Source organism: Syngnathus floridae, chromosome 15 (assembly GCF_059516105.1).
Source record: "Syngnathus floridae isolate MCC-2025c chromosome 15, RoL_Sflo_1.0, whole genome shotgun sequence".
Classification (NCBI taxonomy): domain Eukaryota; kingdom Metazoa; phylum Chordata; class Actinopteri; order Syngnathiformes; family Syngnathidae; genus Syngnathus; species Syngnathus floridae.
The window spans coordinates 11,456,092-11,473,262 of NC_142427.1; the positions used below are offsets into that span (position 1 = coordinate 11,456,092).

The 17,171-nt window shown below is 42.8% G+C and overlaps 1 protein-coding gene across 1 annotated transcript; it reads right to left on the reverse strand.

The window, feature by feature from the left end:
- Nucleotides 1-156: 156 nt before the first annotated feature.
- Nucleotides 157-16,953, reverse strand: stk10 (serine/threonine kinase 10). Its single transcript, XM_088399011.1, has 20 exons — nucleotides 16,490-16,953; nucleotides 12,501-12,665; nucleotides 9,908-9,956; nucleotides 9,322-9,471; nucleotides 8,472-8,544; nucleotides 8,167-8,361; nucleotides 7,741-7,822; nucleotides 5,889-6,023; nucleotides 4,853-5,143; nucleotides 4,415-4,774; nucleotides 3,534-3,658; nucleotides 2,990-3,113; nucleotides 2,741-2,920; nucleotides 2,570-2,662; nucleotides 2,356-2,485; nucleotides 2,150-2,274; nucleotides 1,885-2,073; nucleotides 1,674-1,799; nucleotides 1,476-1,589; nucleotides 157-1,360 (listed from the first exon to the last, which is right to left on the reverse strand). Exons 1-20 carry the CDS (start codon nucleotides 16,646-16,648, stop codon nucleotides 1,217-1,219), a joined length of 3,009 nt encoding a protein of 1,002 aa, XP_088255137.1. The 5' UTR covers nucleotides 16,649-16,953; the 3' UTR covers nucleotides 157-1,216.
- Between the last annotated feature and the right edge of the window lie 218 nt (nucleotides 16,954-17,171).

The window sequence follows — 17,171 nt, forward strand, 5'->3', positions numbered from 1 at the left end:
TTAGATCTTTGTGATTTAGAATTTGGTACAACAGCGCCACCATCTGGTGAAATGATATATATTATTTTAAGAAACTGCTCATAAATGTTAAATGTAGCCAAGAATAAATAGATTGAATTCCTTAATTGATTGAACAGCCTCCTGTCACAGTCCAAATATTAGAAAAATCTGTATTTATTTGATATTTACAACAGTGGTTCCTCGTGATACAGTATCAATCACACTCACAAGCCTCCATACATTTGACGTTATGCAAACTGAGGCAGAGAGGAAGACCTAAAGGGACCCATGACCAAGAGAGCGGAATTAAAATGTACCTAAATGCTGATTTAATATACAGTTGTAAGGCAAAAAAAAAAAAGTCAGCATAAATAATTTGTGATCCCTTGAAAACTAATTGTTATTTCCCTCCTCAGTGCCAAGAAAGGCCAACAAAAAATAAACCTCTGAGCTCTGACAAGTAATATTGCACTTGGGTTAGCATGCAGCTTAGCTACTGCAACAATTAAACACTCAAAACGTCGTGTTTTGAATCCATCAACTGACAAACAGTATTTCATTTTGGCTTTGTCACTTTCCATCCAGTGTGGCTGATTTCTACAGTAAAACAATCACTCCCCATGTGTTAAAATGAATTATAATTAAAAAGAAAAAAAATACTACGAAGAATAGGTTTTGTTAAATTTGGTTTAAACAATAACCCATATTCAAAATATAGTAATGAAAACCATAATGATAGCATAATAAACATCCTTCATACTCTGGGTTAAAATATATATTTGAAAATATTTAAATTAAAATGTACAGTGATGAATTGAGATTAACCTGTAAGGAAAAAATAAATAAAATAGTCATACTTTGGCAGCTCAGACAAAACGACATAAGGCATACAAGTTTACATACTGCATACTGTCAATTGCACTGACGTCAAACGTCCCTCTTACAAAAAACCGGTCCCTTTTTGGGTATTAACAAAATAAAGATGACACCCTTTTATATAAAAAAAAATAAATCACCAATATTAATTATTATTGGGATGTGGCTTTTGGTCATCAACCAACGTGACAATTTTCTGGTAAAGAAAACCAAACCATGTGGGTGAGTTAAGACATAAATATGCACTTATTAACAAACATGGCGAGAGGGATTCAAAACAATGTGGTGCCCTTTAAGACGCTTTTGTATGTGGCTGTATCACAGCAGTAGCATGCGCTGCTTATGTGGTGGAGGAGTCCTGATAGGGCACAAACTTGGAGAGTTTGCCGACAGATCCTCCCGGACTCGGGAAATCGCCCATGTCGCTAATCTTGAAGAAAGCGTCCTGCTCCATCCTCCTGTTCTTCAGATCCTCCTCGAGCGCCTGGAAAGAGGAAGGAAAACATAAGTAGCATCCTGCCTTGATCATTTAACATCTCAACCTCTCTCTGAGCTCACCAGTACGGCACTAATATTCTACAGAAAGTCAGGAAACCTACCGTCTTCCTGGGTTTCAGCTGCTCCCTCCAGTCCTTCAGCTGCTGGTTATGCTGCTCATCTAACTGTTTCAGCCTCAGGGTCTCATTCTCAAGCAGCATGTGGCCCTTTTCGTTCTAAGGCAGTCATAACGTTTTGATTTTGTTGGGTAGAATTCAAAACTGAATAAAAGGTGCACGCGTGTCTATATTTGCGTGTACCTGCATCTGTTGCAGCTCTCGGATGTTTCCCTCGCACTCGCCAACCATCTCCCTCATTTGATTCTCGTGCTTCTGCTGCAGCTGCTGCCTCTCGGCCTTTTGACGCTTCTCCTCCTGCTGGGAAAACTTCCCGGGGCAAATGAAACAAGCTGTTAGAAGCTTCAGGAATTTCTGTCCTTCATGTGACAACAATCTCCCAATCTATTCTTACCTGTTTGATCTTCTCCCTGTCCTCTGAGCTGTTGCCCGAGGAGTGGATGCGCAGGCTCTTCTTGAACATGGCCATACGGGTTTTGGCTTCATTGCGCTGGATCTTGGGAAGACGGCTCTTCTCCTGTTGCTGCCGAACCTTCAGAATCTCGTTCATGCGCTGGTTGTAACGCTGCATGTGCTCCAGCTCCTGGATTGGAGCAGAACATAGAAACTGACTGATGATACACAGTTCGATGCTTATGTCGCGTTTCCATCCACCTTACCTTGCCGTGTTTTTTGAGAAGCAGATGCCTCTGCAGAAAATATTGATCTTTGAGCTGCTGCTTTAACATCTGGTGTCTCTCATGGAGGCTCCTCTCCTCCAGTTCCCAGATGGAAGATTCACGATCTTGAGAGACAAGATAGTCAAGACGTTGATGGAAGAAGGACACCTCACGACACGTTTTCATGCACGCCACACAATTCCAACCTCGGATTAACTGCTGCTTCTTGGTGAGACATTCCCGCTCTGTATCGGCAGTCTCTTTCTTGTTGTTGAGGATGATTTGGTTGAGGGTAGAGTCCAGGTGGTTCTTCTGGTCTGCCAGGAATTGTTCCTCCTTAAGCCGCAAGGGGCGAAAATGAATGACACATTAATCGGAATGTATTACTTATACTCCAATAATATCACCTTTTCGGCATACCTCTTGTTGTTTCGTTTCTTGATAGGTATTCATTCGTTGCTTCAGTTGTTCTTTGCGCTCACTTCTTGGCAGCTTATCGACGGATTGTTTTAACTGTGAAGCGGGGGAAAAAAACGCACTGGGTATTTTGCTGATTTTATTTGTACATTCTCTGAAGGCGTGCGCACCTACCTCCTTTTTCCTATGTTTGAGACGATCCTGGAACTTCTGGTACTCGCGTTGTTGCTCGGCTTTAATGCGTTTGGTCTCGTCTTTGAGTTTATTTTGGTGGTCCGTCTCCATCTTCTCAATGGTCTGCTTCTGTTGCTTCTCCAGGTTCTCCCGCTCCACATCATAGAACTTCTTCTTGCTCTGTCAACAGGACACGGTGACAGTGAGTCAGATATGATGTGTTGTTACATCCCATTAACAGCATCTCACATTCATTTCTTGGTCGAAGCGTTTATGCATTTGTTCTTTCTGAGTTTCCAGTTTGGCCTGTAGCTGTGCCAGCGCTCGCTGTTCCTCCTTCTGGAGCAAACGTAGCTCACGCAGCTCCTGACGCCTGAACACATAAACAACACAGACCGCATAAATACAAGGTTAAAGTGTACAGTCATTTACATCTAGTAAAGTTGGTGCCAGGGGGTGTAATGCCATATTTGTACCACTAGGTGACACGAGTCATGCACCAGAAGCTTTCAAAGATATGTGAAAAAATGATTTCATGCAATGAGGATGACTGGATCATTTGTCACCTGTATGCTTCTTTTAACAAACAAGTTAAACAAGAGGTCAGGATGCCTGAATTTGCATAAATCCTAACAAGGAAACAATAGTCACATTACAATGTCTTCAGAGAATGTAAAAATTGAAAAATATTTATGAGGAAATAAAGAAAATAAAACTAAATGCTCCTTGGTCCTTAATTAAGATGCAAAAGCATTCCTTTTTGTTTGCATATCAGATGTGTTCAGCTGCATACCTGAGGTATCTCATCTCCTCATCCTTCTTCTCATCGTCCCTGATGATCTTGGAGGTTGTCACGCTCACCTCGACGCCGTCAACCACAAACTTCCTGGTTCGTTTTAAAGTCTTCCGCGAGTAGTCCTGCAGGAAGGAAAGAAAAAAAAAAAAGGGGGGGGCGTTATCAAAACAAGTTGATGGGTTGTTAGTAATGGGCTTAGTTGTACAAAGCTAATTTATGTAAACAATGTTGCACTCAATTTGATAATACGTGACATTTATAAACATTCAAATTATTAATTATAAGATGACTGGGCAATAATTGGGTTTTTAGTGACCGTTGTATGTACATGAAAAAAACATACATGCAAAGAGAAGCGTGCAGGCATGTTAACTATGTGTGCCTGTCGATAGTCTATTCACTAGATGAATAAGCGGTTCTGGAAAAAAGGAAAGAGGGGGGGGAAAAAAAAAAAGGAGACAAGACTCCACACAGTGTCAACAGGATTCCAGTCATGGTCAGTCAGAGTCCACAGAGCTCCAGAAGCAACTGGGTGACAGTGAAGCGTATAGAGACCTCCATTCAGAGAGGTCAACCGCTGGACCGTGCCCACACAAAGGCCACATTGGGCCTTCATGAATTGCACACCATGAATATTTTGCTACAACCAAGGCGAGATGGAACCCAGTGAGGAAACTCTCGTTTTCATTTTTGCCATCTATGCTGGGAATTGTATTACTTTCAAATATTTGCTTTAAATAACCAAGATTTTGAGAGAGGTATGAGGATAAAATTAAGATGTTCTCCAAACTGATTGGAAGGAGTTTCCCTGAAGACACTGGCAGTTTCTTCTTTGCACTTTCTTTTAACTCAATCATATACGGCAAAGACTGACTCACCCTTGCAGATACTGAGAAGCTCTCATTCCAAGACAGGCTCTTCAGGCTCTCCGTCTCCACACTGCCCGAGTTGGAGTACCGTGCGCTATTGATCCGTCCGTTGATATAAGGCGAGACCGTCTCGGATCCCATTGAGGCTCGATCGCCGTTCATTTTGTTTAGGATGCTGCTCGGACCGGAGGTCGACGCCGATGAAGGAGCAGCTGAAATGAGTTCTGGAATCTGTGCTGGGCGATTTGGTGCGTCTGTACTCCGCTCCAGGGAAGACACCGGGTTTCTGGGCTCCTCTGTACTGTCGACGCTCGCCTCGGATGCATCGGATTGGGGGAGAGACGGCATCTGTTCTGCCTCCGCGACAATCTGCAAAACGTAGTTGACTGGTAAAAATATCTTTGACGATTCAAACGGTGGAACAGGACAATATGGCTCCATGTGTACCTCGGATGTGGGGGTGCTCTTCCCATCCTCGATGCCAGAGTCCGAGCTGGAAGTCTTGATGGAGACACCGCTTTCATAGATCTCGGACTCCAGCTTGGCCTCTAACTCCACTTGGTCTTTTGAGGGCAGATTGTGTCGCGGTAAGGGCACAGGGGCAGCATTCGGCTGCTCCTCTGTTGCAGAGGCTGGCTCGGCCCCCTTTTCCGCTGAAGAATGCGGTGAGGTCGGAAGGGATACGGTGGGGCTAGAGGGACCCGAAGAATGGTCTCCTTCCAAACTGGTCTGACTGGTCTAGCACAGCAAAGAGAAGATGCGCTTTACAGTGATGTAGCGAAAAAGTATTTTAAATACATGTCTTCTATTTGTGATGTCAGCAAGCATTGCTTGGCAAGAATGAAGCCCTTCCTGCTCAAAACTTGCTTTGAAGACATGTACATTCTATTTATCCAACAAAGATTTGAGAGAATAGGAAATGCAACATTGAATTGCTTTCACACATTTCAGATTCTGAAATAAGGGGCGGAACTAAACCAGCAGGCATCTTTATAATCTCAGTGATAATATACAGAGGCTCCCTCCCAAGTTGTTTTTCAAGTCCGGTATAAAGGCTGAGCTAGAACAATGTACAGCCATAAATAATTTGCTCAGCATTTTCTTTCTTTCTGTTATAGGCGTGAGTCTAAATTTAAAGTATGGCTGGATTCCAGTGTTCCTGTTACTGTTTATCCTGAGGGTGGTGAAGTGCAAGCCCTCGTGCTCTTTGTTACTCTCTAATCTCTCGGCCGCCGTGGACACATGAATGGCCCCAGCAGAAGCGACCTTCAATCCTTTGGCAGGAAAGCAATGTTTACCAAGTCATGCTTTTCAAAGGATGGCTGGATGTGCTATTTGCTTGTTAGCATTTTTGTATGTCAATAATATTGTGTAAAAAATATTTTGTGGAATGATTACAGAAATAAATAGAATGGCAGACCTATTTTCAGACATGGATGGCGAATGAAAGTGAAAGATTGGGCAAAGGAGCCCAGTTTGGTACCACAGTGAGCTCCATGGCGTCGTCCTCCTCCGCATCCTCTCCGTTGTCATCGATTTCCTCCATGACTTCGGCCTTAGCCTCGGCCACCAGCTCTCTCAGCGGGCGGTTGGTCGTCACCGAGTTCACAAAAGGGTGCTGGCGGCAGACAAGAAACGTCGGGCATGAGTATCGGCGAGGGAATCGATCGGGTGTGTCTGACACTATGGGCCACTTTCAACTGCTGATGAAATTCAATCCGCCACTCAACAAAGCGCTCAAGGTCACAACACCTCAACATCACAAACTTGGAAAAGTGTGTTTTCCATACTCTTTTCAAAGATAAATGTAGCAAAGATGCCATGTATTATTCACATGCTGGGTCTTTTAATTGCAGCGGCAGACCAAAGAAGAAAATGTGGTTGAGCATTTAAGTGAGTGCACATTGGAAGACATCTGCGCCTTCTGCGTCACAGTTGTTGTCGTCGCTGCTGTGTACTGCACTTGCCGCCCGCTCTGCCATTTGGCTTCGGCTTTCAACTTGGCTGATTAGAAACCACAGTCAGCTATTGTCTAATGAGGCAGGAAGTGTAAATGCTGAGCGATGTCCTACTGCAACACAGATGGCTCACATCTATCCATCCGTCCATCTGTCCGTCACACAATATTTTCTTATTTCAAGTCAGTACAGCATTCAATTTAAGCAATTCAATGCCAGACAGAATGCAACAATCTAGCAAAGATAAAAAATATATATTTTTTAAATATCTAATCAATAAAAGAGGCAAAAAGTACAATAAGTCATCTCGCATGTTTGAGTTGAAACAACAATGGAGACTATGACCTCACGCATGCATGACTGGTTGGGAAAAGGTTAAACATTTAGGGGAAGCAGAGCACAAGGCTGCCTGTGTTGCAATCCCTGGGACGGCGGCGCACTGTAGATGGATTCTGTTGCAAAGTAAAGGCAACTTGACTATTCAGAGTGGCTGATGAATCAAAATTTACATTTACTAAATCTCAATACGCAACGGAAGGCATCGGCACAACAATATTTTTTTAGTGAGTTTACGTCTATGCGTTGGAAAAATAAGCAAAAACAATTGTAATATATTATTTCAGAGATAGATTTTTTATTAATTGATATGTGTTTATTTTTTCCTATAAAAACAGCTGCTGCTTAAAATAGTCAATATGATTGATGGAGCAATACTGACGACAATCAAAACGGATTGGTCAGAACGAGTGAGTCATGACTTGCGGGGTCATGAATTTGTAAACACAAGATAGACTTCTATTCATAAGATCGTCTTTCATATTCTTTAATGTTCTATTTAGTCCCTTTTGGGAATAAGTTTTTTTTTTTTAGTTATGATTCACCATTACATCACTGATTTTAATCTGACCCAAAACATGTCATACTCATACAAAACTATCTGAAATAAATGTTATCCGACAACCATTCCAAGCCAAGCCAAAGCCATGATACACATCTAAAACATCCAGCGAGGCACCATAAAAGCCGGACCGCACCCATTTTTGCCCCCCCACACGCACAACCCCATAGCGTGCCTGCGTGGATCTCAACTTTTCATCTCCCCGTCTGGCCAGCGGTGGAGAACGAGGCGAGGCGTGATCCTGACATGTTCGCGGCGGCCGAGGCTGGGAATGTAAACAGCTGGCTTTCCCTCAGCTGCGGGATCAAGGCAGGAAACCCTGGCTCGGAATGTTAATAGACGCCGCTCTCCTGCTTGATACCACATCGTGCTCACTTATATTTCAGCTTGAGTAGTACTCCACATACATGGTCGTGACACATTTGGACTTAAAGGACACAAGAGGCACGTTTCCTCAATTGTAATGCATCTTGCCTTACCCCCAGGAGCTGTAATGCAGTCGGACGGGCCTCTGGGTTCTTATCCAAAGCTCTCCTCAGGAAATCTCTAAACTCTTGTGACCTGTGAAAAAAAAAGTCATAGAAGATAAAGAGAATTGAGGAAAAATGGGGGACTTCTTAACATAGTTTGAGAAGAGCACAGTGGCGGATGTGTCATGTTGATACATTCGGATCATCTCCCGCGCACAGCGTGGGTTCGGAAAAGCAAGCGAGGGCTACGAGGCGCATTACGAGTCCCCGATAGCAGTGTTGCAAATCACGGCTCGAGAGGAAAAGGTCTTTGCTCAGCACTTTTTTTGGTCCGATGAGTAGAGTGGTGAGGAAACCTTAATCCATGTCTCACTCATGATTGATTGGGGGGCATATCAATTATACGTGACATGATTTGGTTTCCTCTTTCCTCACCATTTGCTTGGTTGATCCAAGGAGGGAGGCTCTGACTTGGCGATCTTCAGCAGCACCCTCATGGGGTTGAGGTCATGGTGCGGAGGTTCAATCTGAGCAAGTTCAATCAGAGTAATTCCGAGGGACCAGATGTCGGCCTTGTAGTCGTACGGCGCGTCCTTCATGGTTTCGCACATGACCACCTCTGGGGCCATCCTGGCAGACAGACAAGAGTTTGAGTGAGTTTGCTGGAAACCTGAAGGTAACCCTGCAGTGATTCCAGAGATAACAAGATTTTGCTGGAATTGATGAGCAGTTCAACTTACCAATAGGGCGTGCCGATAAAAGAATCTCTTCTTTGGAGGGTTTTGGTGTTTTTAGCAGACACTCCAAAATCCGCTGGAAAGCAAAAAAAAAATTTAATTGGAATTTATGGTTTGTTTTTCCACTTGATTACTTTGTTTGAAGTCCCAATTCAAAGCACGACTATTTACAGGTCATTTTTATTGTGTGTTAAATGTTATATACCATTATGTCATGTCGAGCACAAGTTTGGCAGTTAAAAGGACAAAAAACCTGGAGGAAGGAATTCCTCTTATGTCACATCTGAGGCACTTGAGTGTTTTTTTTTCCATTAGCGACGTAGTAACCAGGAAGTATGTTTAAATAATTAAGTCAAAACTAACCGTCATGTTATGTAATTAATCCTAGGTTTATTTCTGATCCGTTTTGGTAACCAAGAACTTGACAAGCTGCAACGCGGCGGCAGGTAAAGCCAGTTTTACGACAACTATTAATAGAGCAGCGATCCGTTGGAGTTGGTTTACTTCCTTTTTCAAAAATACACGCGTGTGAATTTGGATGCAAAACGACGACATGCAATTTTGATGTCTGACGCTTTGAATGTCAGCGCTGCCTTGACTGACACAAACCGCTTCCACTCTTTTTTGGGGACGGTTGTGGTTTAAATGTTCGACACGCTGGCCACCGAGTCGCATCCACAACTTCAGCAGTGCAATGTGAAGAATGTGAAGCCCTCGTCAAAGGGGTCCATTAAAAAAAAAAGAAAAAAACCATGAGAGATGTTTTCCCACACAGAAATGCTCCCTATGGGTGTTGGTGTGCACCAATGCCAAAAGTTCTAATAATTTTTTGTTATCACATTAGAGTGATCACCTAGCTTGATGTCACCATCCAGCATGAGGAGAATGTTGCCGGCCTTCAGGTCTCTGTGGATGATCTTAATGCTGTGGAGGTAGGCTAGAGCCTCCAGCATCTGCCTGCAGACCACCTTTATCTGGGGCTCGGTCAGTCCTCGATCCAACTCTGATAAAAGGAAAAGGTGGGAACAAGGAACAAAAAAGGGAAGGAGATGGAGTCAAGTGCTGAACTGACGCCAACTTTGCTCATTTTGATCTAAGGGAGGCTAATGGAGTGAGTGAACTCCACGAAAGAGAAGATTACAAAAGGTCATCCTGTTACTGAAGCTTCACAGGTAGTGTTGCCGTGTTGCTAATCCCGGATAAGAGAAGACGTGTTTAGTTAGTTGCACTGGGGGTACATGCAGATATGAGGACATGGATTACACTGTGAAAACACACACGGGGGGTTTCCCACAGGAGCGGACTCCACAGTGTCTGCTGGCAGGGAGCTTTCGAGGCCAAATACGTTGAAAGCATTGTGGACAAAAAAACATGGCATGTCTACAACTGAATGATGTTTGAAAACAAAGCGATTCCAGAGGACAAAAGGTAAGACTTACCTAGCATTGTGGCATCCACAGCTCCTCCTGGGCAGAACTCAATCATGATCTGGGGAAAGGAAGGAAATGGAAAGTCTACTTTTATCATTATTATTTTATAATATCTCATTTTATATATTTATTGATTTATTTTTATAATATCTAATTTTATTATATTCATTGGTTGATTCATTTTATAATAATATTTCATTATTTTATTATGTATTTTTCACAAGTACAATAAAGAGTGCATCCCTAAAATGCCTGAGGCAATTTAAACGACATGAAATATGTCAGATGCTCTTGAGAGCTGGATTTGGGGCCACATATACAGCATAATAGCAGCTTAACAGTGAAGTCAAAACACAGAGGGAGAAAGGAGAGGAGGAGCGGAAAAAAGAAAACAGGACACACCCTAAAAAGATGTCTTCTTGGCCAACAGTAACCTCTAACAAGCATCTTTTGCTTCCTTTCCTGCCATTAGACTTTTTCACACATACACTATAGGGACTAAAGTAGTGAAATACACTTTATTTATCATGTCAGGGTCATTGTAAAACTATGTTTCACCACATGAAGAGTTCTGATGCTACAAATCAATTTCAATTACTGAGCCAAGCCTACAATTTTTACAAAATAGATACAAAATAACCAAAAGGGTCTAATATCTGCGCCATGAGGTCATGACACCTGGTGTGTAGTTCCAGTACGAACAAAAAGATGCACACAAACGTGAAAGGGAAGTTGATGCAATGCCATGAAGTATGCATACCTCTCTTAGTCATGTGACAAACAAATTGTGCTTTGTATTTCACATTCCAGCCACGCGTAACCAACCGTATGTCACCATTTAAGTTTCATTTCTACCTTATCAGGATAGATATATCCTTTGTGTTACATCTGCTGCTTTGCTACATGTTTGAAATGTTAAAATTTCCCTGGACGAATTGAATTGACTCATTAGGTCAACCACAGAAATTGGTCGACCACATTTTCTGTCTCCAAACTATAAAACTGTATTTTAAAACTATAATTATGACACCCAGTAGTGTTTGGTCACTTACATGCTTGCCACACAGACATCTGATTGGTTCATGACAGCCCTAATGACCTCATATACGGAATTACTGGGAACGGGTTTCGGTAGCAACACAACAGAGACCTTTAACAGCTGAGTTGATGAGGAGCAGTCAAGTATGTGCCCTGACTGGCCTTGCAACATTTTTACTTTGGGCTGGAACGTCAGATGCACTTCCAAATTATATGCAACTTTAGTGTCAAGAAGAATCTATGTTCAACTTAATAAATCGATTCAAATTTTTTTTTTTTACTCCACTTTAAATCACGGTCAGGAGAATTCAAACAGGTGTAAACTCCGCTGACGCGGCAGTGTCCTACTCCTTGTCACAGCTCTGTGATTTTCTCACCTCATAAGGAGGGAGAACTATAAATGTAAAAGTTCCATCATGGAAAAGACGCAGTCGCAGCAGTCCCCTTAAATGAACTACGACCGAGCGCATAGTGCGCTCATCTGTGTTTTCCCTAAAGTCTATCAGGCTGTGTCGGCAAAGACGAAACATACTGTCGTCAATTGAGGAACTGCAATGTCATTGGGTCTCCTAGCAACCCCAGCCTGTTTCATTCTAGTATGTCAACGGAACAACCCCAAACACCGACCATATTAGTCAAACATCATAAAACTGCAGCGCTTATCGCGGTCTGACGTCACAGCACACAGTAGCGCTGCAATTAACGATTATTTGAGTACTCTGTTATCTGTCTATTGTTTTGTCGAGAAATGTGTTTATTCAATATATTATATTAATATATAAATGATAATATAATATAATATAATATAATATAATGGAAGAGGGATAACACAGAGTGGTTGGTGAAAGCCAAGATGTTTGTTACACAAACCATCTCAGTGAATCCAGATCTGGCTGTTTGGGAGGATTTGTGGGTGGGAATGGGGGTGGCTTAGGAATTCCAACTATGGCCAACAAAAACCATGACAACATGACAATCATGGGGGCTATGCCACTGCTGTGTTTGTGTGTGTGTGCATGCTATGTTTTAGTGAGAAGTCGTTGCAATTCACTATGTTTTATTGAATGAAACAGCAGCGAGAAGGTTTGCTCCATTTATAGTTCTCAAATCATCACATTTGTATTTGAGGGGTGCAACTCTATCTTTAGCCATTTGGCCGCCTTGCAATTCCTCAAATATTCAAGGTCACAGCACAGCGCAAGGTCATTATTTTCCTTGGCCAGAAGAACCTGGAGATTACAGAAGGGGTTGGACGATTTATACTTAAGGAAAAATAGCTCAAGAGCAGAAAACTCTGCACTGAAAAGGACATTCCTGCTAGAACATCAGGGGCAAGCTCGGGTCACCTCAGATGCATTATGACGCCCGAGAGATTTGAACTCTTTATCATCTTTCACTTTTAACGGACGACCAAGTCTCACAGGAGAAATCTGGCTTTGATGACTAAAATATCCATTCGACCACAGAGCGGCGAGAACATCCTGTCAACATGTGTGCTAGCTCCATTTTCTATTGTGCTCTGTTTGCAAAGAGGAAGGTAGCAGACAGTGTTGGTGTTGCCTACCCAGAGGTGGTTGTTGTAATAATAGGCGTCCAGCAGCTTGACAATGTAGCGGTGGTCGCATTTGGCCAGGATTTCTATCTCCACCATGTAGTCCTCCAACTCTTCCTCGCATTTGGTTTGGATCATTTTGGCTGCAGCCAGTACACCAGTCTCCTTATTGCAGGCCTGGTGGACATAAGAAAAAAGATACACACTATAACCAAGGCTTCAGGACAGGTCAGAAAATCAAATATGCATTTCCTGTGACAAACGAAACAACCTTCTAACGTTTCCCTGTTTGACAGAAGCTATTGGTAAACATCTGAAACAACAGTATGTCGCAGCGACCTGCTTCTTTACCCAGCTCATGCGGTGCGCGTGTTAACCAAACAGACCCGCCGCCACCACCAGGGGCAACCCAAGGTGTGAGTCAACAGGACATCTCCCCCGACCACTAAACCGTCACTCCGTCAGCCGCTCTGTTAACAAGGCTCGAAACAGTCAACAAAAAGATGGCAGATTCTCACTCCTCTGTGAAGATCTCAGGACTCCGTGACCGTTATACACCCCTTTGCTAGAAGGAACCCAACGACATTAACGACAATGATAAACCTGGCTTTGAAAGTCTGAACTCTTGAGGAACAAAAATGTCTTTGGGTTTGAATGAGTTCATTGTTATTCTCAAATACGGATTGTCGATTGGAATTTTCTATTTGTTTTGATAGACTACGATAATTTCCTTAACTGGCCAACTGTCAGTTTTCCATTGGTTTTGATCAACTTCAATTTAGCAGGCAAGATGTTTTGCCTTCCTGTTGGCCAGCCGTGCTGTTTCCTTTTGGAATCCTGTGTTTACACGGACACAGGTATAATCTGTATACAAGGCATGGAGAGGAAATGGCTAGGAAAGGCTACTTCAAATTAGTATGACGTCAGTGCATGACTGTGGAATGTTTGGCTGCATAGAAACAAAATGTTAGTGTCTATCCTACGAATTAAAGCACAATTAACTATTGCTAAACAAACTGGCCGGAGAGTGAATGTCATACTGTAGCTTTTACACAGCAAAGGGCGTGCCTACACTTGTGACAAAATGAAATTACTGTCCCTTGGTATAACGTCAGAGTTCTCTTTATAGCTTCTTCTTACACAAACACACATGAAAAAACTTTCACATTTTGTCACGCTTCACTCTAAATCTTGGTTAGGAGTCAGAATTCCATGGAGATGAGGACAACATGCCTGCACTCAGTCTTGACAGATTTTAGCTTCAGCTTGGATGTTTTCACTGTAATCCCTCATAAATTGTTATGACTGACGGTACTTAAATGACCAGGAAAAAAAAAAAGAGTCTCAGGGTTTATAGAGACTTCTCACTTCTTGTTTTTCCTGTTTGGAATTCTCCGACACTGGGCGAGCCCTACCCCTCCCTCCACCTGATGACCTCACTCATTGCCACATGGCATACATCTTTTGTCTCCTAACATCTGTCCGCTACTTTCAGCCAACAAAAGATAAATCTGATGTTATGGTTTGCCTTTAAATGCACTGGAAATGAGTCTATTTATATTTCCCTCAAAGAGATTCACATGCCCCCACAGTTGACAAATATTCTTGACATCCCCTGATCAAATAATGCTGACCTGTTATTTCAGAATGCATTATATGACCTGAAGGGCATTGACATGCTTCTCTTGGGTGCCCTGGTGGAAAGTTGCTGCTTTTTTCCCTCCCCAAGCAGCACAAGAGTTTCTCTCTTACATAACCTGCCAACTACCTCAAAAGCATGAATTAAAGCATTTACAGAAGGGAACTGGGTGTGAAGCCCATTACACAGCGGTGCTTCAACTGCACACCCTAAATAAAGAAGCAAAACTAGTCTCGTGTTGAAAACAACATTTCCAACACGCAAAGAAGGGTCGTTCGCTTGGCAAATAAAGGGCTGGCTGACCACATGATGAATCAGAACAATTCCCAAAAGAGAGTTAAGAATTTTTATGGGGTGAACAATTGTCCAATAAAAGCCAACCGGTACCATAAAACTTTCTAGCAAGGACCTCCCCTTGGTGAGAGCCTTGGGACCCCAACCAAAAAGTGCCGGAAACCAAATGAAATAAGGGGACTCCCCACAAGATCAGCCCACACCCAGCATGCAGTTTCTTATCAGTCGCCGCGGGCCCGGCTGGCTCCTGAGATTATACACCGCACTGCTGATGACCTCACATGAGACGCATCACACAACAGTTTGTACAATCCTAAATTGAGCATAAACTCCGATGAACTTTCAGGATTGCTTTTCTTTTCGAAAAGAGGAAGTGCCCCTCCCTTGCACTGATGACCCGCAAAGATCGTTTCTCCTTTGTTTGATTAACGGCGTGATGGAGATTGACAGAAAAAGACCAAATGGAAGCCAACAAAACATCCATTTAAAAGCACGGCACATTTTTACATGGCATTATGGAGGTTTGATGGAGCCTTCCACACTGCAAGTGTTCACTTCAACAGCAGCAGGGGAATGGGCTAAGCGGCACGTGGCTCATTAATTAGTGAAGGGAAACATTTGTGACTTCACTTGACACCCATTGCCTCTCTCTTGCTCATGAATACCATTTTCCTCTCTGTATGCTTAGAAAGTGATATGTCAAAGTTTGGGAGCAGGGACACAGTCCTACGACTTCCCCGCTACCATTCACCATCTGACAGCTGCAGGTGTTGAACTGTCCCTCCTCCTGTTCACTGGTGCACAGCAAACAGCTGAGGCGTGTCCATATAACAAAAGGACAAACATTGTAACCTTGTAGCGAGGCTGCAGTCGTAACTATGACCACCTCTTTCAATTCCTAGAATCCTTCAGGTCAAGAAAAGGTGACGGAATAATTGATACGAGAGCAGCAATTTACCATTGGCCTATTACGCAACATGTGTGTGCTAATGTACAGCACATGTGGAGTGGCAAATCCACTAACAAGCTATTTGCTCAATATTGACTTCCAGTAGGGCACTGCTCCTTCAACCCAGATGCTTGAAATGTCAAAGACGTCTACTGTAGTCAACTACAGACAGTGGTGGCTTGTACATGAGGAAGCGAGTTGGACAAACACGTCCAGATTAAACCTGAGCCAAAGTTCTGCCGCCAATGCTCATAAGAAATGGATACAAGACAAGAGTGCTTTCAATGTCCCTGCAGCTGGATTTACTCGGGATTCCAGAACAGGGATGGGGTGGGGAGGCTGACTGAATGGGTGCTTGATTTGAAAAATGTGCTCAACCTATTGGGCGTGCGTGCGACTGTTGTTTCTAGAAACATCGGAGAATCTCAAACTCGTTGGTCTTGTTTGTTTTGGAAAGATTGGGAAAAGTCACACGCTCGAAGAAGTGTCAAGAGGATAATGGGAAGCTGTTATGCGGAGCACAATTACTATTAATGGGGAAAGGAAGGGCTTGGTGCTAATCAAAGCAAAATAGACCCCCAAAAAAACTTTTTTCTATGAGGTAACAGGACAACATAAATGTGTGAAAGTGTTATTTTGGACACTTCAATTTAAGAATTCCATGCACTCTTCTGAGTCACCTCTTCACAAAGTTTGTCCATTTCAATTTTAGCATATCTAACATTGTAGCATAATTCCGTCCATTATTTACACCACATCAATAAAAAATACCAATGTGGTTGCATGCCTCAAAAATGTTGAATTGAGGGAACTCTTGTTTAAATTGTTTTTTTCCCTTCATTCTAAAATTAGTCAGTCAATTATGCAATTCATTAAATAATAATGCGCCTTTGCAGAGGTATTTGCAACAGGTGTCAAACCACATCAGATTCGACCAATTACTGACCCTTTACACTGTTAAAACTGGATTTGTACCTAACCCAGCCCAAATCGTCTAAAGTCAGGAGTCAATGGTACCCCAAATAGTCAGATGAAGTATTTAAAAGTTTTTTTCCTTGGAAAAAGTGCAAGGTTTCCAAAAGCCCAACATATTTGACAGTTGCATGAGTTCCACATTACCTTGTAGACTTTTCCAAACGCGCCATCGCCCAGTTCACCCACAATATCCCACTGGTCGTTTGGATTGATGTCCCGGTGGACATGCTCGTATTGTTTGACCTTCTTTTTAATATCAAGATTGGGCAGACGGAGTATTTTGCTGAATCTGGCCAGCGCCATTCTTCAAGCGATGCCTTAATATTTAATTAAAAAGTTCAACGCGGATTACGAGACGCGCGTGGCAAACGCACTACCCATGCAAAAAAAAAAAAAAAAAAAAAAGTCCCTTGTCACAAAGTAACGTAAGTCTTCAAAGCGTTATTCCATTGCGTCCATGTCGACACGGCGCTATGTTGGTATCCAATTTAAAAGCCCACGCATTTTTCATTCATCTGCGTTGGCCACCTGCAGCACTTAAAAAAACTGAAGTGATCGTTGCAGGTTTAGCGACTCTACTAGTCCCAGCCAACTTGTTGCCTGTCAACTGTCCAAAAGATCAGCCCCACCTTACGTGAAACACGCTCAAGACTCCGCCTACTGGCGTCATGAAAATGTAGTTTCTTTATAGGGACGTGGTCGTTTCGTTAAAAGCCCTGAAGGGGGAAAAGGGACTACATTTCCTGGTTTGGAGCGTGGAGCGTCATTTTCAACCAAGGCTTTTGAATTTATGCACACTCACTTGCTTTATTTAATTTAGAATGGA

Coding starts and splice junctions, on each gene's coding strand:
- stk10 (XM_088399011.1), bottom strand. CDS start 16,648: ATGGCGCTGGCCAGATTCAGCAAAATACTCCGTCTGCCCAATCTTGAT. Junction 8,362..8,471: donor TTTATCGGCACGCCCTATTG/GTAAGTTGAACT, acceptor TCTGTCTGCCAG/GATGGCCCCAGAGGTGGTCA. Junction 3,659..4,414: donor GCTTCTCAGTATCTGCAAGG/GTGAGTCAGTCT, acceptor TCCTTCCTGCAG/GACTACTCGCGGAAGACTTT.